We start from the raw sequence: 23,073 nt of genomic DNA, 5'->3' as shown, positions 1-23,073 counted from the left end.
GCTGCGTCTTAGGATGCAGTTGCTTGGATTTGTGAAGCCGGCGATGGGCGTCTCAGTACAAATCCAGGAGTCTGACATTTGCATATTTTTGCGTCCGCTGCAAACAAATTGTCAGCTGCGGTGGCATTAGTGTACATCTGCATCAGACCCTCTGTACGCACACGCTGTTTGGCGCATGGGCTGTGTGAATAGGCCAAATTGTTCAAAATATTGTGTAGTGTGTATCCAGCTTTAGTGTAAGTAAGTAATGGGATGCGGTCAATATCCGGCCTGCGGGAATTCCGGCACTCAGAATCCCACCGCCGCAATCCCGACCGCCACAATCCCAAAGGTAAGTAGTGGGGTTGGAAGGTTAGAGTCAGGCACTAAGGGGGGAGGTTAGGTTTAGGCACTAAGGGGGGGAGGTTAGGGTAGGGGAAGGGGGTGGGTTAGGATACTTACTGACAAGTGTTGGTATTCTATCCCTGTCGGGGTGCCCAGGTCGGTATTCTAAACATGATGGGATGGCGGCGTCTGGATTCTGACCGCTGGCATCCCATGGGTAACAGCAGCTCTTGAGAAGCCACATCTCTGAATAAATATTCCTACTCCGTAAATGTAACCTCAGTGTTTCATTGGAGCAGGCCGCAGGAGATCAGTTTTCTGCCCCCCATTTCCTCGGGGGGCTCCTCCAGTTTGGGTAGGTGATGGGGATTCATTTAAACTTTTCACCCAAAAGATGCAATTATCAGCTTTCTGTTCGCTCTGCTTACAGATGTGAAGAGATGAGCCCTGTGTGATAGCAGCGCTTTGATTGGCAGTGTCAGAGAGAGTTGTGTACGGTACGGCCTGGCTGCAGCTCATATTTATTAACTACATGGTTTCATTCTTCTGCTTGTTGATCAACGATCCATTCTTATGACTGAAAATATAATGACCTATGGTAAATACGGCTTTTCTGTGAAGTAGAGTATAAAGGAAAAAAAATGTTTAGGTTTTAATCAACATGCCACTTGCTGTACTCTTCATAGCATTGCTGTCCAAATGTTATCTGAAGAGAACAGTACTGTACACTGAAGTAACAAAAGTCATAGGATAGCAGCATGTATGTGGTGCCACCGTACTATGACGTCTTGGAAATGCCCAGACCTGCTTCAGTTGTAATCTGACATCTTGTGAGTCAGTTTGGACACTGGCTAGGCTGTTCATGGCAAGGCGATGTGAATTATTGAAGACCGAAAGGGACATGATAGCAGGTGCTAACAGATGGGACATTCCATTTCTGAAGTTTTGCTGCCATTCAACATTCCTCAATCTACTGTGTCACGTGTGTACCACTAATTGGACCCTGGAGGACTGGCAACATGTGGTGCGGTCTGATGAGTCCTGGCTGTGGTACAGACACCATGCAGGCTGGTGGTGGTTCCATAATAGTGTGGGGCATGGGTTGGGTCTGCTGTTAAGCCTGAATACATCATTGGCCAGTAACCACTACATTGCACTGCTTGATGACAATGTGCAGCCTTTCATGGACTTCATGTATACCCACAACAATGGAATATTCCAGCAGGATAATGCTAGGTCCCATGTTGTCCAGAATTGGTTCGAGGAGCATTCTGGAGAGTTCCGACGAATGATGTGGCCACCATGTTTGCCCAACATGAGCTCAATCAAGCATTTTTGGGAATGGTGGAGAGGCATTGGTCAACATTTCTCCAGAGGTCTTCTGACCACTTATGGAATCAATACCACATCGAGGAGCCGCACTTCGCCAGGCTAGAGGGAGTCCTACATGATACTAGGCACCTATCCCATGACTATTAGGGTTTCCTAACCACTACCCAACCTCTCACATTATATATGTCCAGCCAAAATGCCAGTTTTGCAGCATGATTAAATGCCCTGCCCCTTTAGATTGTCTACAGCACCCCCCCCATCTCAAAATAACAATGAAGTGTCTCCCAAAATTCTTCACACACGCCCCATTTTGTTGATCTACCCCTGGCTCTTGTTACCCTTCCATATTAAATATATGGCATACCATTGAGGGGCATTGTACTGCTGGAGGTAGCTATGTTACAATAATGGAGTTCACAACAAATGGAGTGGCTATAAATACTGATAAACCTAATAGATCTTGTTGACAACAAAGAACTACCGCACTGGTCTCATTCGACAAACACTCTAATGTTTGTTTCATTTTAAAGCCATTGTGGTGAATAGAGGCCAAAATATGAAAATTCTGTCAATGTCCCAATATTTATGCACCTGACTGTATATATTTGAATGTCGTATATATGTAGAGTAAACTTAATAGACCTGCCAGGCGGTCATCTAAAGGTAATTTTCTATATTAAGTGTATTGACTTAATGGGGAGCCTTACAATTGTTTGCATTTTAATTATCGGTGAATTTTGTTTTTAAAACTGTGCTCTCGCATATAATGGTTTTCACGCATTCCATTAAGTATAAGTGGTACAGGTACTAATTACATATATCATAAAAACATACAAATGAAAATACTTTCTTGTGATGCAGAACTCCCCAGAAAACAACGTGTATCTCTGAAGAAAAGAATTGTAGCTAAAGTATACATGGAGAGAATAAACAAGCTAGTGCCTCACTAACATGTCCTATTTGGTTCTGCTGTACAACAGAAATGAAAAACTGCCAAGCAGCTGGCGTCAGCACTGGCCCCATCCTCCCTCCAGCTGCAGCCAGGCTTGTGCCATCTGTATATGTACAATAAGCAAAAAGTGGTGTCTGTATAGAGGGTTCAGAGTTAGTGAACTTGGCCTGTTTCAAACCTGCTTGCGAGCGCATAGCGCTCGCACGCGGGTTGATGGTGGCCCAGTGTGCACGCACGGCGTGCGCAACGCAAGCGAGCCCCGGAGCGAGTAAGACCTTCACTCCGGAGCTCACAGCAAAACAGGACGGCTGTCAATGTTGATCGACAGCTCGCCCCGTTTTGTAGGCGGCCCTGCTGACATCACTCGTGATGTCATTAGTGGACTTCCGGCTCTATTAGAGCTGGAAGTCCACATGGCATTGCGAGTGCTGAGACCCTACCACAAGGGTCTCCTTGCAATGCCGATGGTCGCGATAATCACGACCATCTAATTGTTTTTACTGCTTCAATAATGTAGTACCACGTTTAGTTTGTTCTATTTTATAAAACATGAGGCTTCTACTGTGCCATGGCAGTGTTAGTACGAATTGGGCAAAAAATGGACTTGGTTCACTTTAACTGTGAACACTATCTGTACTAAGGGCCTGATTCATCACGGATCGCAACTGCAACAGCGTATGCAAATTGGTAGATGGTGCGCACTGTATGCACCGCAGTGCGTGTGTGTGAGTTAGCATTGCGATTGCTCTGCGATCACTCGCACAGAAAGATGGCTATCGGAGAGTGCATGACGGGAGGTCAGCGTTTGGGGGTGGTGAAGTGGTCAGAGAAACGCAGGCGTGCCTGACCAGTTGAACTCCGTTGCATGGGCGTACCTAAATTAGCTACTGCGACGGCATGTGCAGCTTGTGCACTCACTGTGTACAATGAGTTTAGCAATTTCTGAGTAAGGTCAGACCTGTAATTGTGTGTGAGGGGCCGATGTATACGCAGGACTGCAAGGTATTACGGGTGTGAGATAGCGGTAGTGGGCATCTCTATGCTGGCTGTGCGACGGCTTTGCTATTGCATTCATTAGCATATTTTTGCAGCAGCCCTCTGTGCGTAATGGCAGCTGCGATCACAATAGCGATCCGTAGTGAATCAGGCCCTAAGTCATTATAAATTGAAAAGAATATAATTTTTTTTTTTTTTTTTACTGGATAGAAAAAAACAATCTAATCTGCCTCTGCCATATTTACAGTATAGCCGACACGTTGCAAAAGATATAAAATGAGTCTGTGAAATACAAGTGCAAAAGTACATTTATTCAGAAATAACGTAGCTGATGACAAATGAATCATACATCATGGCCCTGGCATAGGGTTATACCTGTTGGGTAAACTAAGCATCAAACGTTTCCCTTTAAGGAGCTGCGAAGCGCTTGCCTATGACATGACAAAGTGTGTACATTCAGGGTATGATGCAGAGCTGAGTCTATGTCTGTTTTGCGGATGGATCTTGCGTATTTTGGCACTGCGCATCCGGCGGAGCAGGGTGTACGCAGGGCTATGCAGAGTCGTACACAATCCACTTGCAGGTGAGTACTGTATGTGGGTGGTAATGAAGCGTTCAGCGAGGACGTGTTGCAGATGTGGGTGTGTAAGGACTGGTACAGGTGTGCACGGATAACCATGACTGCTATCAAAGCAGGCGTACAGTTAGTGTGGTTCAGCCTCACAGGTGTGTACAACTCTGTATAAGGGCAAATACCCCGCATTCAGTTTTGTGTGCGCAATGCAGTTACAATTATGGCTGACTTACGTTCAACTCTACATTAACCCCGTAATGAGAAGACTTGGGATGATGATGTTGATTTTTGTGATAGGCTAGTTTTTCTACAACACTCTTTATTGTATGCCATATGCGATTAGAGATTATGGGCCTGATTCGGACCCGGTCGCTAAACTGCGCTCGCTCACTAGAGGTGATTATCGCCCATCTGCGCATGCGTATGCGTCAAAATACGCATGCGCGAACCAGTCACTGCGGTCGGAAATCGTGCGCTCTTAGTACACAGACTGGACGCTACTTTGAATGACAGCGCGGTTTGAGGGTGGTGACAGGGGAAGGTGCTTGTGAAAGGGGGAGTGGATGTGCGAACGCAGGCATGTCTGAGCGTCAACACGGAGTTTAATGGGTGCGCATAAGTAGCAAAGTAGCGTAATTGAACACGTCACTTGGTTGATTTTTTTGCCTGAACTGATCGCAGTGCTTGCGGTGGGGTAGGGGCTACCTCAAGTGCTGCGTGCAGCTCCGATGGGTCTCGATGTTACCGATTAATCACTCACTTCCTGGAGATGACGTGTGCTAAGAGAGAGAAGTAAGCGGCGGCTTTATACTCCTGCATACGCTCACTGCCGTCGCCCTCTAAGAGAGAGGGCCTCCTTAAGCCAGACAGTGCGATCGCGGGATTTGCATACCCTGCCCCTTTTGGTATCGAGCGAGCGCAGCTTAGCGACCGGGTCTGAATCAGGCCCTATGGATGGTATTCAATTAGTTTAGCGTCCGCGATAAAGTTCCGCCTGCCGGACTTATCGCCTACAGTATATCGCGTGTTTCAGAAGTGGAAACTTATCGTGCACATCCCCGCTATTCGCAATATTCAATTCCAAAACAGGCGAAAAGTACTGTCAGAATTGGGGGAATCACTGTGTACCCCAGAAAGAGATGGGCTGACTTCAGAAATCATTATGCTAGTATCAGACCTAATTTAACTAGTTAGGCTACTTGTGGTGATAATTGCTTGCTATTAGTGTCTTGGTAAAAGTGGTAAAGAATGGCATAAGGCAGTGTTTTTTGGAGAAAATAAGTAGTTCCATCAAATTTGAGGTACTGGAAAATGGGTACTAGCATATTTTAATGTCTGTATAGTGAAGTTTTAGACAAAGCGAAATACAAAAACAATTGGCCCCATCTTGGAGCACCCCCAGAACCTTATTTCGCTAGTTTTTGAAGTTGTCCCCCCCACTTTTTTCATTTTTGCCCCAAATTTCAAAGGCATTTTTGGGGTGTTCCTTGTTTTTTCCCCACTTTTTTGGTGGTGGGAGGGGTACCAAGGGTTCTAAATGGTTTCTCCACCTCTGCACACCAAAATAAAAAAATTGCACTTTTTTTCAACTGCTAATCTCGGTTGGATCTTTTACATTGCATTGACTTTCCGCGTACGCAAAACCCAGCTGGAATTGAATTTGAAGATAAGTTCCAACCACGTGAAAAGCTGAAATCGGCGATACTTTTCTGCAGATAACGGCTTTTCGCGTCTAATTGAATACGGCCCTATGTAAAGCTATGTATGTTTGTACATAAATACAATAAATTTGCAACTGTTGGGGGACTTTGCAGGTCGTCTGGTACAGCCCTCCCAATAAATAATCATGCACTTGGGGGAGTATAAATAGCATAATTTGGCCAATAAAGACATGTCAGTGTTCAGGTGAAAGCTCTATAAAGCTCAATAATGGGTTAAATGATGTGGGACAGGCATGCGGAGGTGTGACTGACGTGGGACAGGCATGCAGAGGTGTGACTGACGTGGGACAGGCATGCAGAGGTGTGACTGACGTGGGACAGGCATGCGGAGGTGTGACTGACGTGGGACAGGCATGCGGAGGTGTGACTGACGTGAGACAGGCATGCGGAGGTGTGACTGACGTGAGACAGGCATGCGGAGGTGTGTCTGACGTGGGACAGGCATGCGGAGGTGTGACTGACGTGGGACAGGCATGCGGAGGTGTGACTGACGTGGGACAGGCATGCGGAGGTGTGACTGACGTGGGACAGGCATGCGGAGGTGTGACTGACGTGGGACAGGCATGCGGAGGTGTGTATGACGTGGGACAGGCATGCGGCGGTGGGACTGACGTGGGACAGGCATGTGGCAGTGGGACAGGCATGTGGAGGTGTGAATTACGTGGGACAGGCATGTGGAGGTGTAAATGATGGAGAGGAATTTTAAAACTTGCAGATGGGAGTTAAGTATTTTTTTAAACTTTTTAAAACTTGTATAAAAAAACTGAAAAATCACATTAAATACATATTTCTATACCGCCAAACTATTGTGAAGACTTATATTTGCTGAAAATCATTTGTTAGCTTTGATCTTTCCATTATTAATATAAATTGCAACAATTAGTAATTTTACACCTTTTAAGAACCTCCAATACTGTTTTTTATGGTCACCAACAGCCTACTATACAGGCCTGCTAGCTAAGTTGCCACTTTTTGGGGGTACAGGACAATTTCCCTACTCTTTCATGCACTTCTGCCAAGTTGCTTTATGTAGAAAAGTCGTGCGACCCCGCCATGAGTCCTGCCAATCCTCATTTCTAATTGAATCTGGCATTTCTCGGGTGCGTACATTGCTGCGATGTTTGTGACTTTTGTGATGCAAATGTGCTTTTGCAAACTCACATCTAATCGAATTGACACTTTGTATTAGTTTCAAAAGTTCTGTGTTTACATAAAGTATGAATTATTACCATCAATGGGCCTGATTCAGACCCACTCGCGAGCGGCTGTCCGCTCGCAAGTGGGTCGATGTTATGGACTGAGCATGCGCACGACGGAGGGAGCTCCGTCGTGCGCATGCGCCAGATGCGACGAGCGAAGGAAAGTCCTTCGCTCGTTGTGTCCGATCAAAGGGGGCGTGCTGTCAATGTTGATTGACAGCACGCCCCCTTTGGTGGGCGTGCCGGGGGCGTGCCTCCCTGACGGGGGCGTTCCCACGGGAACGCCTCCCGTCAGAAGCTGGCCCACTGACATCACTAGTGATGTCAGTGGGAGTGATTTTGGCTCTGATAGAGCCAAAATCACTCCGGAGCTTGCGGTTGAAAACCTCAACCGCAGGCTCCGGCTCGCAAATTCGATGGTCTCGACCATCGCGACCATCACAATGCACGCTCGTATAGCCTGTGGGTGGTGACCCACAGCTATACGAGCGTCCAGGAGGACGCTCCATGAAAATGGAGCCCGGCCCTCATTCAGAGCGTGCGCTCTGCTCAGAGCGTATGGCTCTGAATGAGGGCCAATGTCACTTACAGGTGCAGTTTTCTACATCCTTACAATTCTCAAGAAGGGCAGTTAAGCAAATTCACTACTAAACAGAACAATGAAATTATACATGGCATACCATTTTAGATGGATCACTCTGCTGTACAGTAATAATATTTTTTACTCCTGCCACAATGTGTATTGTAGCAAAATAAAGGTAAGTCTGTTAACTCTCTTGGGGGGAGATGCATGAAGCCTTGGAGAGTGATAAATTGTAGAGTAATAAAGTACCAACCATTCAGCTCCTAGCTGTCATTTTTCAAACAGTCTGTAACATAGCAGGACTTGATTGGTTGGTACTTTATCACTCTCCACTTTATCACGCTCTAAGGTTTAGTGCATCTCCCCCTGCGTGCCTTAAGGAATCTGTCTTCTATGTTTTGCTGGCTGTTGTGTTCTTTTATAAATATGGCAACTGTCGTAACGTAGAACAGTTGCTTAGATTCTTTGCACTGGAGTCATGTATCAGAATAAGCACAGCATCCTGCGTCTCTGGGTAAGGCAGTGCCTGTAATCTGGTGTGACACCCACTCCCCCCCGTACCCCCCCCCCCCCCTTCTTGCATATAGTATAAATGCAGCTGTCAAGCAGTGGGCTCAGAACCCTCTCCGTGGCATTGTGCTGGTGCTTTTCTTCAACTGAGAGATTAGAGATGTCCCAGCCTGAGGTAAGTACTGTACTGCTAACAGCATTGCGTTTTACATTTTCATACTGAAACTCACTATCACTCTGCTATTGGAACTCTCGTACAACTTTTGGGATTCAAGAGTGTTGGTGAAGTTATCGGCAGTCTGTAATATATTTATATCTTGCGTTTGTTTTTACAGATTGTTCCTATTGTATATAATGCCTTCTAGTGTACATGGTACTATTGCTCAAACGTCTCCTTGTGGATTATTGGTATCTCCAAAATATTTTGTTTACGGTTGTCTCGTTTGCCTCCACCAAATACTGTTTGAGTTGCCGTTACAGGCACTATTACTTGTAATATTTGTAACTGTACTATGCTGGTGAACAAGTATGTGTGTATGCATGCTTTTCTGTACGTATGTGTGTATGTATATATGTGTGTTTGTGTATATATATTCTCTCTCTCTCATGCTAATGTTTTGTCAAGAACAATTTTCTCGTATAGGATTATTCTTTGAAATAAATAGATCCCAGGTTATTCTAAAATACTTTGCGACTGAAACAATTAAATCAACTTCAGCACACATTGTCATAAGGCTCATTTATTATAACCCTGCAAAGCTTTCTCACTCACAAAGGGAATGTTATATGAGGTATACCACCATTTCAGCTGTGGATGGATCAGACCTCGCCAAGGTGACCCTGTGACTCAATGTGTCTAAATTAGAAACTCTTGTCTTTGTCACTCTTGTTTCTAAGCGATGTGACTACTAAATGTCTTGACCATTATCCAGATACCAAAGTTGATGGGAGCATAGTGAGCAGCTTTCTCCCAGCACTGGAGGGTTAAAACCATGATCTCACCCCTCCCCATCTAAATGACTTTAGCATGCCATAATGCCTATGTAAAGGGGTGAATGGTTTCTGTTATCCTAATACGTGAGGTTTTCTTTGCCTGTGTTTATAATACAGTCACTCACATTGAGTAAACTTATTATGTAACTTGAAATTGTATTTAAATTCCATTACCTTTGCATATATTAAACTAGTGTTACATGGGGGAGTCACACTGGTGGGATTTGTTGCTCAGCACTTTTTAACTTGCTGAAGTAACTTCTCCTCTCTGCAATTTCTCACAATTGTATGTTTTAAAATATTTCTTGTGTTAACATAATTTAGTATACGTTTCTACCCACAGTGCTAAAACATAGTGGAAGGTTAGTGGTAGAGAATTTAGACTGTAATATCAACTGGGGCTAGACATGGTTTGGTGTGAAAGAAATTGACTGGCCCACACAAAACCCTGACCTCAACCCCATTGAGCACCTTTGGGATGAACTGGAACGGAGATTGCGAGCCAGGCCTTCTTGTCCAACATCCGTGCCTAACCCCCTAAATGCTCTACAGAATGAATGGGTACAAATTCCCACAGATCTTGTGGAAAGCCTTCCAAGAAGATTGGAAGCTGTTATAGCTGCAAAAGGGGGACCAACTCCATATTAAAGTATATGTACAGTATGTGAATACAATGTCATTACAGTCCCTTTTGTGTAATGGTCAGGTGTCTGAATACTTTTGTCCAAATTGTGTGTGTGTATGTATGTATGTGTGTATGTATGTATGTATGTATGTGTATGTATATATATATATATATATATATATATATTATATATAAAATGAAAAAAGGAGGTACCTTTGGTGCGCTACGGCTTTGAATATTAATTGAATAGTAGAAATTTACACCACTTAGGGGGATTTATTGCTGGTCAAACACAACCTTCTAGTTGCTCTTCAAATCACCATTTCTTTATGCTTTGGATATTATTCATAAAATAAAAGCCCTATGGCAGCCAATAATTCTTATATCTGAATATTTTATTCTTGGTATATCAACAGAGGTAAAAATATATAAAATAATTCACAATACAAATCAATACATAAATAGCATAAAACAACTTTTAGTAAACCTGCCCAGTACAGAAGGATAGATGTTATCTGCCACCTACACCCTTACGGATGTGAGCTCTTAGGTGGACCTCACGTGGTAGGTGCAGGTTTTTCAAAACAATGACCCTACTTGTTTCGTCCACATACGGGACTTCATCAGGAATAAATACAAAAATGGAACTGGTCTGAATAAACACTCGGAGATATGGAACTGGTTAGAACACTCAGTGGTATACGATTATTTTCCGTCCCTTGAGAGGGAGAAATTCCTAGAAAGGCTCTTAGAAGCCAAGTAGTTATTATAACATTTTTACTGGCACAATTAGACAGCTGTTTTTCAACCGATAAATGTAACCTAGTGTATAATGGACAATATTGTACCGGATTCCTTTAATACTAATTTAAATACATATATATATATATATATATATATATATAAAATTATTTTTATAACATGAGAAAGTCCCTGGTTTAGGAATCTGTTTGCTCTGGCTAGTCTCTTAAACTACTGGACAGATTTTGATGGGGTTTTCACTATTCTATACAGCATTGGTTGAGGAAGGTTTAACTGTATGAATCATCCATCTGTGACAAAAGGGAGCCGTGCAGTGACTATTTTAGTGAAGCAAGTCACAGAAATTATTCTTGCACCAACTGTACAGGAGCTGGCCAGGGTGCTGAAACCACAAGAGAGCATCTGAAACTGAGGCTTGGAATGAAGCAAGTCACAGAAAAAACTGTTGTGCTGTATGTGTGACTGACTGCTGCTGCTACAGGGCAGTGGACTGCACTCTGATTGGCTCTCTGAGACAGCGAGAGCCAATCAGAGATAGCAATATGCCCTGCTGCTTAGCAGAGAGAAGAGGGAGCCGGGCCCTGAGCAGGGTCATGCAGGCTGAGAGTGAGAAATAGCCTCCAATCAACCCATGAAGATGCCCTGATGCAGACACAGTAGCCAGGAGAGGCTTCGCTATCAGGAATTAAAAAACAAACAACCATCGGAACACCATGAAATGCCGATGTTGGAAAACATTGGACCGCCAACATCAAATGGTAAACAAACCCACTACCATTGGAACAAAAACAATGATGGTTAGTAATTATCGGACTCCGATGTACTGTACATCCCTGCACTGAACCTGCAGGCGGACTCTGGTCACTACCCCTCCACCGTGAAGTGCCCACTCAGCCATACACCCTCGTGAACAGGAGACACCTCCCATGGAAGTCAATGCTGTTCTCGGACAGGGGCATCACCCTGAGCATGTTCAAAAGGAAGCCCAGGAAATATAGGATACATTGTGCAAAGAGGACATTGTTTATAGCTATGTTCAGCAGCTGGGAAGGAGTGCACATGGAGGTTGTGGAAATATGCACAGTTGCCCCGGACCCTGGGACATACTGCTGATAATGCTTACGGTAGTAGCAATACAAATCTCTCATCCATGATCCTCCTGCACTTCCCAGCACATTCTAGTTGCTGACCCCAGCCAGCTGCAGGGCAGCAGCAGTGGGGGTTGCGGTGACACTGGTGATATGCAGAGGACTGTGGTGACATGGCGTAGGTTATGAGATGCAGAGGGATTTGGCATGCAATTGCTCCTGTGTGAAGCTGGGGCGGGACGTTAGCACTGGTATAAATTGATAAAGTGCTGTGTAATATGTTGGTACTGACAGTGGCTCAAGTAGATACATTTTATACAGGTATGTGGTACATTTATTTACAGGTGCGTGCATGTAAAAATGGGCACAGCCACACATCACAAGGGCATGGTCATGGGGGACGCATCATGGCACACCCCTATTTCTTGGCAAGCTGGGGGTATGCGCAGTTACTGACTAGCAAGTCCAGGTGCCAGGGTCCATCTTGCCGTTGAGCGCTGTGACTTGGTCTGCAGTGCTCCTTATGATGGCGGTAAGGTGGCCAGAGCAATTACAGTGTACCAGCTACCAGTTTCTTAATGGTACCACCCTAAATTTACTATTGGATACTGAAAAAATAGAGGATGGTAATTTCCTCCTATCGGCTCCTGTGTGCTGGGAATAGTCACCTACCTTTCATTGGACTTTCAGATCAGATCAGATACTACTTATTTATAGTTATTTATATAATGTCTACATACTATGCAGCACTTTACAGATGATATCTAATTGCTCCCTGCCCCAATGGAGCTACACACAAACTCACATGGGTTAATTTCATCAGAAGCCAATTTATACTACCAGTATGTCTGGAGCATGGGAGGAAAAGGAAGCACCCATGGGGAGAACAAACCTGTCACGAAAAAGGTGCTGCTCGGAATCAGACCTATCACACAGGAACTGCTTTCATAGTAGAGTTTGATATGAACAGGGCCATAACTAGGGTGGTGCGACCACTGTCATGGCACAGGGCACCGTAGGGCAGGGGGTGCTGTTTGGGCATGTCAATTTTCCTGTTATCATTATCACTTGAGGCTTCCTCTTATTTTATCCTCAGCATCTCCTGGCCTCCCCTATCTCTTCCCTGGCTCTTCTCCATGAGGCCATGGCCTTTTTTCAGGTGCACTATATTATGTCCCTATTTAAAAAATGGGGGGGGGGGCAATGCTCTTTCTGGCACAGGGCACCAAAAAGTGTAGTTACGGCTCTGGATATGAAGATCTAGTTAGCCTTTTAGTCACTTCTCATCTCTCTTCCCTCAACACCCGAACACCGTTTACTACACAGGGATGTAGCTATGAGACCGGTGGCCTCCAGTCTGCCGGTCTCAATCCCGATATCAGAATCCCAGCAAGGGATTCAAGATAGGCGTTGAAATACCGACGCCTATCTTAATCCCGATACCAGAACGCAGAGGGTGCCAGCCCGAACGAAGGTAAGTCCGGGGTGCCCTTAGCGTTAGCCTCAAGGGGGTGTGGGGGGGGGGGATTAGTAGGATTGGGGAGTCTAGTGGGGTTAGGTTTTGGGGGGGAGATTAGGGTTAGGCACCTCTAGGGGGGGAGGGTTAGGCACTCCCAGAGAGAGATTAGTGTTAGGTTTAGGGAGCGGTAAGAGGGGGTTAACTTTAGGCACCCCCGGGGGGAGGTTAGGGTACTTACCTGCCCAGTTGGGATCTTCATCCTGTCGGGCATTCGCTGTCAGGATTTAGCCGTCGGTATTTCAGTAACATTCCACTGCACATGTACCTACTAACTGTGAACGAATGATACCTCTCAGCTGTCCTGTGTATAGGGGTGGGACAGTGGGAACGAACCCTCAAATTGGGAGAGTTTAGAGGAATAAGACAATAGACATGCTCACTTATAATGTGGCAACATCCCCTGCCCTGATTCCTGAACCTAAGATGTTGAGAGGTATGTTGTCTTTATAAATATATGATGAAAATTATAATCTGATATTAAAAGGTCCTCTATTAAAGGTATGGATCTACAACCAATTACTGACTTCTCTGAAGTCATATAACAATAAAGGGGGGGAAATGGCCTCTGTGACCACCTGCTAGCCACGTAACACCCCGTAAATGCATAATCTGCTCATTTGAATATTTCTTCTCATAATGTGTTTATTTATTTACAAAAATATATAATTAAATGATTTTAATTTATTAATTTTTTCTTGCATGGAAAGTTGTTTTGTTTTTTAGATCTAAATCTGTAAATTTTGCTCTAAAAGACCAATTGTGAAGTTAATGCTTTATTTGGCTGTAATTCTGTTTACTTTTGTGTGGTTCATTCAACTTTCTATTTATCCTTCTAGTGTGTTTTTATAAGCAGACTATAACAATATTTCAGTTGTAGAGTATACTGTAGGAGACACAGGTTGCTTTGTTTGTGTTAGTAATTATATTTAGATTTTTGGCATTTGCAGATGAATAATTGTTGATTCAAACTTACTTTCCATTTCCAGGATGCTCCCATTAAAAAGAAGAGACCAGTGATGAAGGAGGAAGATCTCAAAGGGGCAAAAACTAAGCTAGGCCACCAAACTCCGATCAAATCCAAGACATACAAGGTTATGAAAGAATGTGGTGAGTGCAGGATAATAAATACGTTTTGCATTAGAATGCCAGGACATCTTCCAAAACCATATTTAGAGCTTTTTGTGCTTGTGTTTTGCCAAATATTACAACAATCCAATGGGCTCAACAGATCCACTTGTTTATGTGTATGCTATAAAGAGCCCAACCAAGCCTACTTCTAAAGCTGCATGCACACACAACGATTTTGTTACCAGCAAAGTGTAATGAACAATTTTTTTAACTAAAAATGATTTTTGTAACGTCCCTTAATGAAAATCGTTCAGTTGGTCAGTCAGAATAAACTACAAACGGGAACGCGCATGAACGATAATCGTTCATAGTTATAACTCAGAACCTGAACGATTTTTTGAACGATAACGACGTCGTTATAGTTAAATCGTTCAAAAAATCGTTACGTGTGTATGCATCTTATGACTTCACTGAGATTTAGTTTTGTTAAATAATAAGGATGCACATGTGGGCAAATCCTTTTGTTCTGTTTGAGCACTGAAAGGACTTTGTTAAATGTTTGGCCACATGTGGTTGATTACAAATTTGTCCCCACGGAACTCCAGATGATCCTTTGGTGGACATGTAGGCCTGAGTCATCACTGGGTCAATAGGGGGCGTGGCCTACCAAAAGAGACACTGCCCTCATTGGAAATCCATTTGGGGTGTGCCCAGCATCCCCAGAGATGCTTGACTGCCCCCGGGGACTAGTTCTTGCACTGTCTGCTCCTCTTCTGTGACAGGAGCCAAGTGCTGCAGGATACTGTCATATTGCAGCACGTAGCTCAGCTCCTGTCACTGAGGAGGAGCTGGCATTTTGGTGTCACCCCCTCTGAGGGTTACACCCGTTGCGGCCTGCACCCCCATAGTGATGCCACTGATGTGGAAACACTTATGGCCATCCAGAGCCGGATTTAAGCTGGGTACACACTTGTCGATATATAGTTCGATAGACGAACAAGATATCACAGGTGTGTACAGACCTATTAGGTCGGCCCTGCAGCACAGCCGATGCTGTTACATCTTGCAGATATATCAGTACACTGGCTGCAAGGACTGCCAACACTGACATGACAACTGGACTAGCAAATTTAAATGCCTACCTAGTTATGATGTCAGGATGTCAGTAAGTGCTATATAAGATTTATTAAACGTTAAGTTTTATAATCCTTAAACATAAGGAAGATATTAAAATCATTAAGAGTGCACCAAAAAGGAAAATTTCTGTTCTGCTGAATCATTCTTTATGATTGAGCACTCTCTTAATAAACAGACATATAGAGCAGCTGATTGGTAAGTGTGTGTAGCTTACAAATCAGCCGCTTGGATGGTGGTCCGTCATTTAAATGTTTATCCAGCATAAGTGTCACACGGACTTGGGGCTGAAAAAGATGAAGGGCCAATTATGAGAAGCGGAGGAGTGGTGACCAGAACCAGTGCTGTGTGGCTGTGACCAGTACTGTGTGGGTGAGTACAGTGTCATGGCACACATCAGCCCCAATGTTTCCCTATGGGGAGATGCACAAAACCTTCTAAAGATGACAAATGGAGGTGTTCCCAATAGCAACCATTGAGATTATAGTTATCCTTTATCTAAAACATTCTACAAAAATAATAGCTAGAATCTGATTGGCTGCCATGGGCAGAACCTCTACTTGTCCTCTTTAAGAGGTTGGACACAAGCAATTTCTGCTTTGTTACCCTTTATACTATATATGGCCATGTATCCAGCTGGTCATTATCATGCCGTAGTGACGATGGGCCTATTTTTATGTAGAGGCCTAGGGCTGTAGTCCCATCTGCAGCATTGTTAATCTGGCCCTATGACCGGCAGGTGACTGCTAACACAGGCAGGATGCAGCCAAATCAATCACACAAGTGTACTTACAATCTGTAATAGGTTCAAGGTTGTGGTTGTTTTGGGCACTAAACCAGCCAAAGCGACCAACAAAATAGCCACATTCCTAAAATCGAACTTAGCTGAAGCAACAGAAAAAACTTCTCCTTAATATTGGGACAGTTTCTACCAGCAAACACAATGAATGTGTCTCAGTCAGTGGTCAAACGACTGACACTGCAATGGGTGTGGCCAAGAAAATCAGGACATACACTGGGATTGGTTGGTAACGCCTTTACAATTGCTTCTCCTGTGCAGAGCAGTAGGTGCTGTAACTTTTTCAAGGCATGAGATGCAGTACATGATGCTTGTTGGCGTGTGGATCATACATATACTGAGAATATGAAAATTTCCCTTCTGTGAATCTAGTACAAATAGGGTTCCAGTGGCGGAAGTCCCGGAGACAATGGAGTCATTTGCCGCTGGGTGCCAGCCCTGAAGGGGGCACCTGGCTCCATTGTCCTCGGGAGCTGCATGGAGATGGAGCGCCGCTCATCGGCGCTCCACCTTCCATTGGCGTAACGATGGAGGGTGCAGGGGTTGCAGTCGCACCCCCTGCACCCTCCATTTGCCGGGCGCCCGCTGAGTGTGTTACCAGCGGGCACCTGGCTCCCATTCAAACCCCCGGCGGCAGCCGGAGGACGGAGCTCCCTCCGTCTTCCGGGTCACGCAGAGCACTATGGGAGTGACATCATGACGTCACTCCCATAGTGCCAAGGAGCGGACACCGAGGACGGAGCTCGGGAGTGAGCTCTGTCTTCCGGGTCCCGCAGTGCACTATGGGAGTGACATCATGACGTCACTCCCATAGTGCCGAGGAGCGGACGCCGGGGATGGTCGGCAGCAGCACTGGAGCGGGGATAAAGGTAAGTGTTTGTTTTTTTGTGTTTGTGCGCGGAGGGGGGGCTCACTACTGGGGGCAACTGCAGGGGGCTCGGTGCAACTACAGGGGGCTCACTAAATGAGGCAACTACTTGGGGCTCACTACTGGGGACAACTACAGGGGGCTCACTACTTGGGGCAACTACTGGGGGCTCACTACTGGAGGTACTGCATAGGGGGACCACTATTGGAGGCACTGCATAGGCGAGCACTGCATAGGGGAACCTCTACTGGCGGCATTGTATAAAAAGAACTGCATAGGGGAGGGTGGTGGCAGCTGGGGCTGACATAGGTGCTGGGGGGTGGTACATTTTAATTTGGGGGGGGCACCAACATTTATCTTTCCTCCGGGCACCTGGGATGAAGTTACGCCACTGTAGGGTTCTGTTGTGCTCTTGCAGCGTCTCAGACATTCCTAGACATCAATGTGGAGATAAATTACCAAACAAGAAGACCTAGAAATAGATTATTTATAACAAAATAGGGCAACTAGGTAATCATCTAGCCATGAGCAATTGATGCAAAATTAAAATAGCATTTAGTAATATATAAAACCCAAAGGAACAAAAAAAAAACAAATATAAAAAACAAAATAATAATCAACACCCATACTTGACCATGTTACCAATTTCTTTCTTTTTTGTTTACATTTAAAGGAATGAATGTTGGATTGGAGTGCCTGTAAGGGGCACAATCACTAATTTACACACAATGCCTATGGCAGTGTCCACCCTAACCCTGTCCCCCGTTCCTTATTCATATCTATTTGTCATTTCATACAAGTAGGGTCAACATTCTGGATGTTGAGACCATAGTGGTGACCACTGGGTCACTTCTAGAATAGAATACAGGAAGTTGTTGGCAATTTCCACCTAGATGACCTTTGCAGTCAGAGACTTGCATTTTGTAGCGGATAACTTCTACATATATTCAATTTCTCCTTATTTATTTCCAGAACAAGCTGGATGCGCAGCTCCATCTGTGTTTAGCCAGAACAGGACGGGAGTGGAGACAGCCTTTGAGAAGCCAAAAGAAGGACCGGCAAAGAGTGTATTTGGATGAATATCATTAAGGATAAAGGAACTTTAACATCTATGATTGTGAATGCACCGCCTGAAAGTCTTACATTCTGCTGGCTGTTTTCAACCATTAACTTTTAAAGTTGTTTGTGCTGCAGTTGCTTATATGAGATGAAAGCTGCCTAATTTTGCATACAAGTCATGGGTGGACTATGGCCACTTGGAATGAAATCAAATTTAGAAACTAGAATTAGAAATTAAATTGATGGAACTTATCAGAATTAACTTTAGTTATAAAATGAGTAGAGTTTTAGACAAAACTGTAAAATAAAGAAGTGGCACCTGTGATCAGCGGCGCCAAGGGGGGCACTAATTACCCGGGACGGGCTTGCTGGAGAGGCCCGACGGGCACGGGTCCAGCACTCACTGCTGTGTGCTGGGCTGCAGTGGGAGACTGCTCGCGGCAGCTGAACAGCAGCCGTAGCAGTCTCCTATGCCTGTGGGGGGCGATCACACTGATCGAGCCCCCCCGGCTTTCCGCAGAGCTGAGGGGATCACACCCCCCCCTCCCAGCGCTGAATTTTTTTATTTATTTTTATAAATCTGAAGGGGGCGTGACCATGCCCTTTCCCCCGGCCGCGGCTCTCAGTGCCCCTGCCTGTGATTAGGGTGTGCTATCCAGATTTATGTGCCCATTTCTACGTTTCTTCATGCCTGTTGGCATTGACTTAAAAATTACCAGCTTAATGTAACCAGGCAATATACATTTTGTTATTTGTCTATCCTTTTATATATGTAAGACTCAATTGGCCTAAAGCAGAGGTTCCCAAATGTGGTCCTTAAGGCACCGCAACAGTTAGGGTTTTAGGTCAAACATGGATATCCTTAAAACTTGGACTGTTAGGGTGCCTTGAGGACCGAGTTTGGGAACCTCTGGCCTAGAGGCAAATTGACTCTTCACCTAATGTTATCACTGCTGTAGTGCATGTAACACCTTTGTTATTAATAGTACATATACAATGAGTGAAAGCTATGTATAAATCCCCTCAAGATAATGCATAGACAAAACTTTGTTCTAAGGATTTGCTCTCTAAATGTTGCTAAATACTGTGGGGGAGTTCCTGCCATTGCAAGGGGTGCTGTGTTTATGGGGCCTAGCAAGTTCAGTCCATCATCCTCTTCTAACCACTTCAGTAGTTATGGAGAACTACAGACAGCATCAGTACATACTGTATAACCCTCAAGCTAACTGGCTTTCTGAGCAAGTTTCACTTTTGTTTCCTAACTTGGGTACAGGTTACTGTTTTTGTTTTAATTTCTGCTGTTTTTCTACTTTTTTTTTTTTGCCAATAAACATGTAAAAATGACGAAGGTTGTGCAGCTAAGTGTTAATTTAATAATCACCTAAAATGTCTAACTAATTAGTGTTGGACAATCTATAGATAATAATCCGTCATCTTTTTTTTTTAATTTACTATCTGTGATACCCGGCATTGCCGGTTTTGAAGACTGGACACTGAATTACACCTGCTGCCTTAATTTTTTTTATATTGTCCTTACCTTTAAACTGGATAATTATGCAAATTAGGAGTAAATGACAGTGCAGGCTGGCGCATGCTCATACTGTTTGGAATAGAGTATATCAGGAGCAGACTGACTTACAGAACAGAAATCCGTATACTGTAGCTTCCAAATCACTTGAGTTTCAGAAATCACTGCAGAACAGAGGGGGTGATTCAGCTGTGGACGGATATGATATCGCAGCTGTAATATGGTAATGCAGCAGGAGGCGTTACGCCTCCTGTATGCAATACTGATTCGATCTGCGTCCAAGGATGTAGCATCGTATCATCTGCAATCCCTTTGGCCGACTCAGTGACCATGGGGTTACGCAAACTGGTCGCCGCAGATGAATAAAATAGGCCAGGAAATCTGTCAGCCGCTGGAGATCCTGGCCTCTCCACTCCTCCCAACGGTGGCAACAAGCCTCCGTTTTGGGAGACGAATCCGTTGATGCCCACTCCGTGCCCACAAAAAGCAGCAGACTATCAATCACTGACAGTGTACTGCCAGACTGCATGCGGGATAGCAGACCCGTACTGCACAGTACAAATCAGGCGCATGCGCAGATTCCCGATAATCGGGAATTTTTTTGTTCCCGGTCACTGCGTCTGCAGCTGACCCACCCACTGAAATCACTCTGCAGACCTACATTGAAAACCATGTCTAGCAGGGCTGCCATCAGGGGGGAATACTGGGACTGGAGTCCCATTCCCAGACAGAAGGGGGCCCATCCGCAGTGGCACTGTGTGGCTGCGATCAATCTCCCCTGCTGTAATGTCCATATGCTAAGCTTTGCCAGGACCAATGATTGTGAATTGATTATGCTCTCTGCCAGAGTCTGAATGTATCAAGTGCTGAGCTGCTCATGAGCCTGCCAGAGTGTGATAGTGGGTGTATAAAGCCAGACCCTCAGCCCCAGAACCTGTGTAATTTAGGAGTGTCCCAGTTTTATGGGATTTTGTGACAGGGTGTGGCCCTGACAAAGTCCAAACCTAGGCAAAAACCTAATCCTGGTCAAAATTCTGGCCATGCATTAAGGAAAGACAAACACACACACACTTTCTCGCTTATTACATAGATTTCTTTTTGTTTCTTTGAAGCAGTGTCATTGGTCTAAACCAGCGTTTCCCAACTCCAGCCTTCAGGGACCCCTAACAGTTCATGTTTTGCAGATGTCCTCAGTATCGCAATTGAAATAATTAGAGATCCACCTGCGGATCTTTAAAATGTGTCAGCCAGTGATAAATACACCTGGGCATCAACTATGAGATATGGAAATCATGCACTTGAGGATTGGAGTTGGGAAACTCTGGTCTGAGGCAACATGCAGCAAGGTAAGAACAACACTTTTGGCCGTATTCAATTAGCGGCAAGATTTTGCCAAAAAACAGGCGAAAAGTTTTCACCATCTCAGACCTGGTGAAAAAAAAAAAGCAAAATCCCTATTTTTGACTAAAAATGTGGGGATTTCTTTCAGAACCCTTTGGACACACCCCTAATGATAAATTACCCTAAAAATGTTTTGAAAGTTTTGTAATTGGCAAAAAAAATGACTAGTCAAATTTTTGGAGAAAAAAAAAAACAGTTGAAAATGTGTTTAACTTATTTGGGTCTGGTATTTTGGGGGGCGAATTGAATGCGTGAAGGGGTGCTTTCTTACCGGTTTTTAAAAGTGCGCTTTTAAGACACAAAAATATACTTGCACCTATTTTAACATACCCTGAATTTACGTGGCACAGTAGTGTGATAGAAAAAAATTTGCATTCTATAATTTTTGAAAATGTTTTCATATATGTAAATTACCTCCAACTGACACAATTTAAGTAGCCTAAACACTTTTATTACAGCCAATAATACACTTCGAAATTATTTTCCAATGTACAGACACAATTTTCCTGCTTGTCCTGACTTTTTCGCCTATTTTTGGCGAAAATCGGCTGATTTTGCCGCTAATTGAATATGGCCTTTAGAAGGTGAACTCACTCGCATACTGTACAAATCATACGTACTAAGCACGGCAGTAATACTCTATGTATAGTTCTAGATATTCATACTATTTCTACATTCTGAGAGTATATGGTCATGGTGATTTGGTAGCAAAATGGGGGACATGATGTGCGTACTATGCATGTATATCTGGTGACCTGCCCCTGTAATTTATTGTAACTTGTTTTTAGTCCCCAAAGGACCAAAAGGTCAGGGTAGAAGTGTGCAACATATAGATATCATGCGACTATATTCTGAAAGCCTTTCAGTTATTTTGTACCGGTTATATTTCAGAGGGCACATATATTTATACGCTCACACTTTATTATATATTCTTATAATCAGTGCTCAGATCGATTTACACTTCAGGTGATAAATACATGCAGAAAATATATGTAATGGAATAAATCCTTTGTTAAAACTTTTTTTCCAGCTGCTGCTCTCAGTTACTTATCCAACCATTAAAGGACAAATGCAATAGATTAAAACACACAAAAAACGAGAGGGCTAATGATAGTGCAGCATGCATGAAACATCATAACATAAAATGCTAAATAAGTTCTGTGGAAGATTATACTATCAATGCTTAACTTGGGAAACGTTTGCAGTGAATGCTAGGATTAGTCATATGCTGTGCACCAGATGTGTATATTTATCTGTACCAGTGCCAGACTGGCGCATGAAGGGCACACTAAGAGGCGTGACCAGTTGCTGAAAGGAGTGTGGCCATCTGCCCTGAGAGAAGTGGCCAGCCATTAAATGAGCACAATAGTATAAATATAAATTACCTTTCAAATAAGGCCAGTTTCACATTTATCATTGATACCCATCATGCTAGCAGGACATGGAATCATCATTATCACAGTATCCCAATGTGTGGCCCTTATAAAGGTTTGAGGGCCTCCCAATGTGGCCCCAAAGTGCGTCAGGTTGGATGGTCCTGCAGTAAACCAAGCTAATACTGTATACTGTACTAGTGTTTTCTCCTGGCTTTAACCTGGCACATACTGTATACTACAGTTTGCTATCCATACAACTGGTGCAAATGCCGTTACAGAGATGGCCGCAGTGCAAGATATGCCCAACTCTGCAACCTGGCACATACTGTATACCTTACCTCCCAACTGTATGTAACCCTGGCTATGGGTTAAAAGAAGAAGTGCACTCATATATTTATGCAATATTCATAAATGTACAATTTGTGAGGTAAAACTAAGTATGTAGATGTATGTAATGCATGAAATATATACTTGAGTAATGCATTGTGTATGTAAAACCTTTTATGGGCTCTAAATGAGGTAAAAATATACCCCAGTGTATGGGAATACACATGCACTGTAGAAGGAGAGGCGGAGTGATATGGATGGGAGTGATTTGGTTCCTGTCAGCAGCAGTTGACAGTCAGGACTTCCCTTCCTTGGGTGCTCACACCCCTCTGTGC

General features: G+C 44.1%; 1 protein-coding gene across 2 annotated transcripts in view; it reads left to right on the top strand.

Annotated features, from left to right (window-relative positions):
* STIMATE (STIM activating enhancer) overlaps positions 1-19,450 on the top strand; it is a 59,943-nt gene extending 40,493 nt beyond the window's left edge. Inside the window, exons 1-3 of one of the 2 annotated variants that reach the window (XM_088456940.1) lie at positions 8,274-8,366; positions 14,165-14,285; positions 18,020-19,450. In XM_088456940.1, coding sequence (XP_088313066.1) covers positions 8,274-8,366; positions 14,165-14,285; positions 18,020-18,126 — 321 coding nt within the window. In that variant the 3' untranslated portion in view covers positions 18,127-19,450. Of the gene's footprint in view, positions 1-8,273; positions 8,367-14,164; positions 14,286-18,019 lie in introns of those variants that run through there. The other variant, XM_088456941.1, reaches the window with a different exon arrangement.
* The last annotated feature ends 3,623 nt before the right edge of the window (positions 19,451-23,073 follow it).

Source organism: Taudactylus pleione, unplaced genomic scaffold (genome assembly GCF_031769625.1).
Source record: "Taudactylus pleione unplaced genomic scaffold, aTauple2 ptg000726l, whole genome shotgun sequence".
NCBI lineage: Eukaryota > Metazoa > Chordata > Amphibia > Anura > Myobatrachidae > Taudactylus > Taudactylus pleione.
Note: the sequence above shows the minus strand (reverse complement) of the source record. Positions and strands in the feature narration are given on the sequence as shown.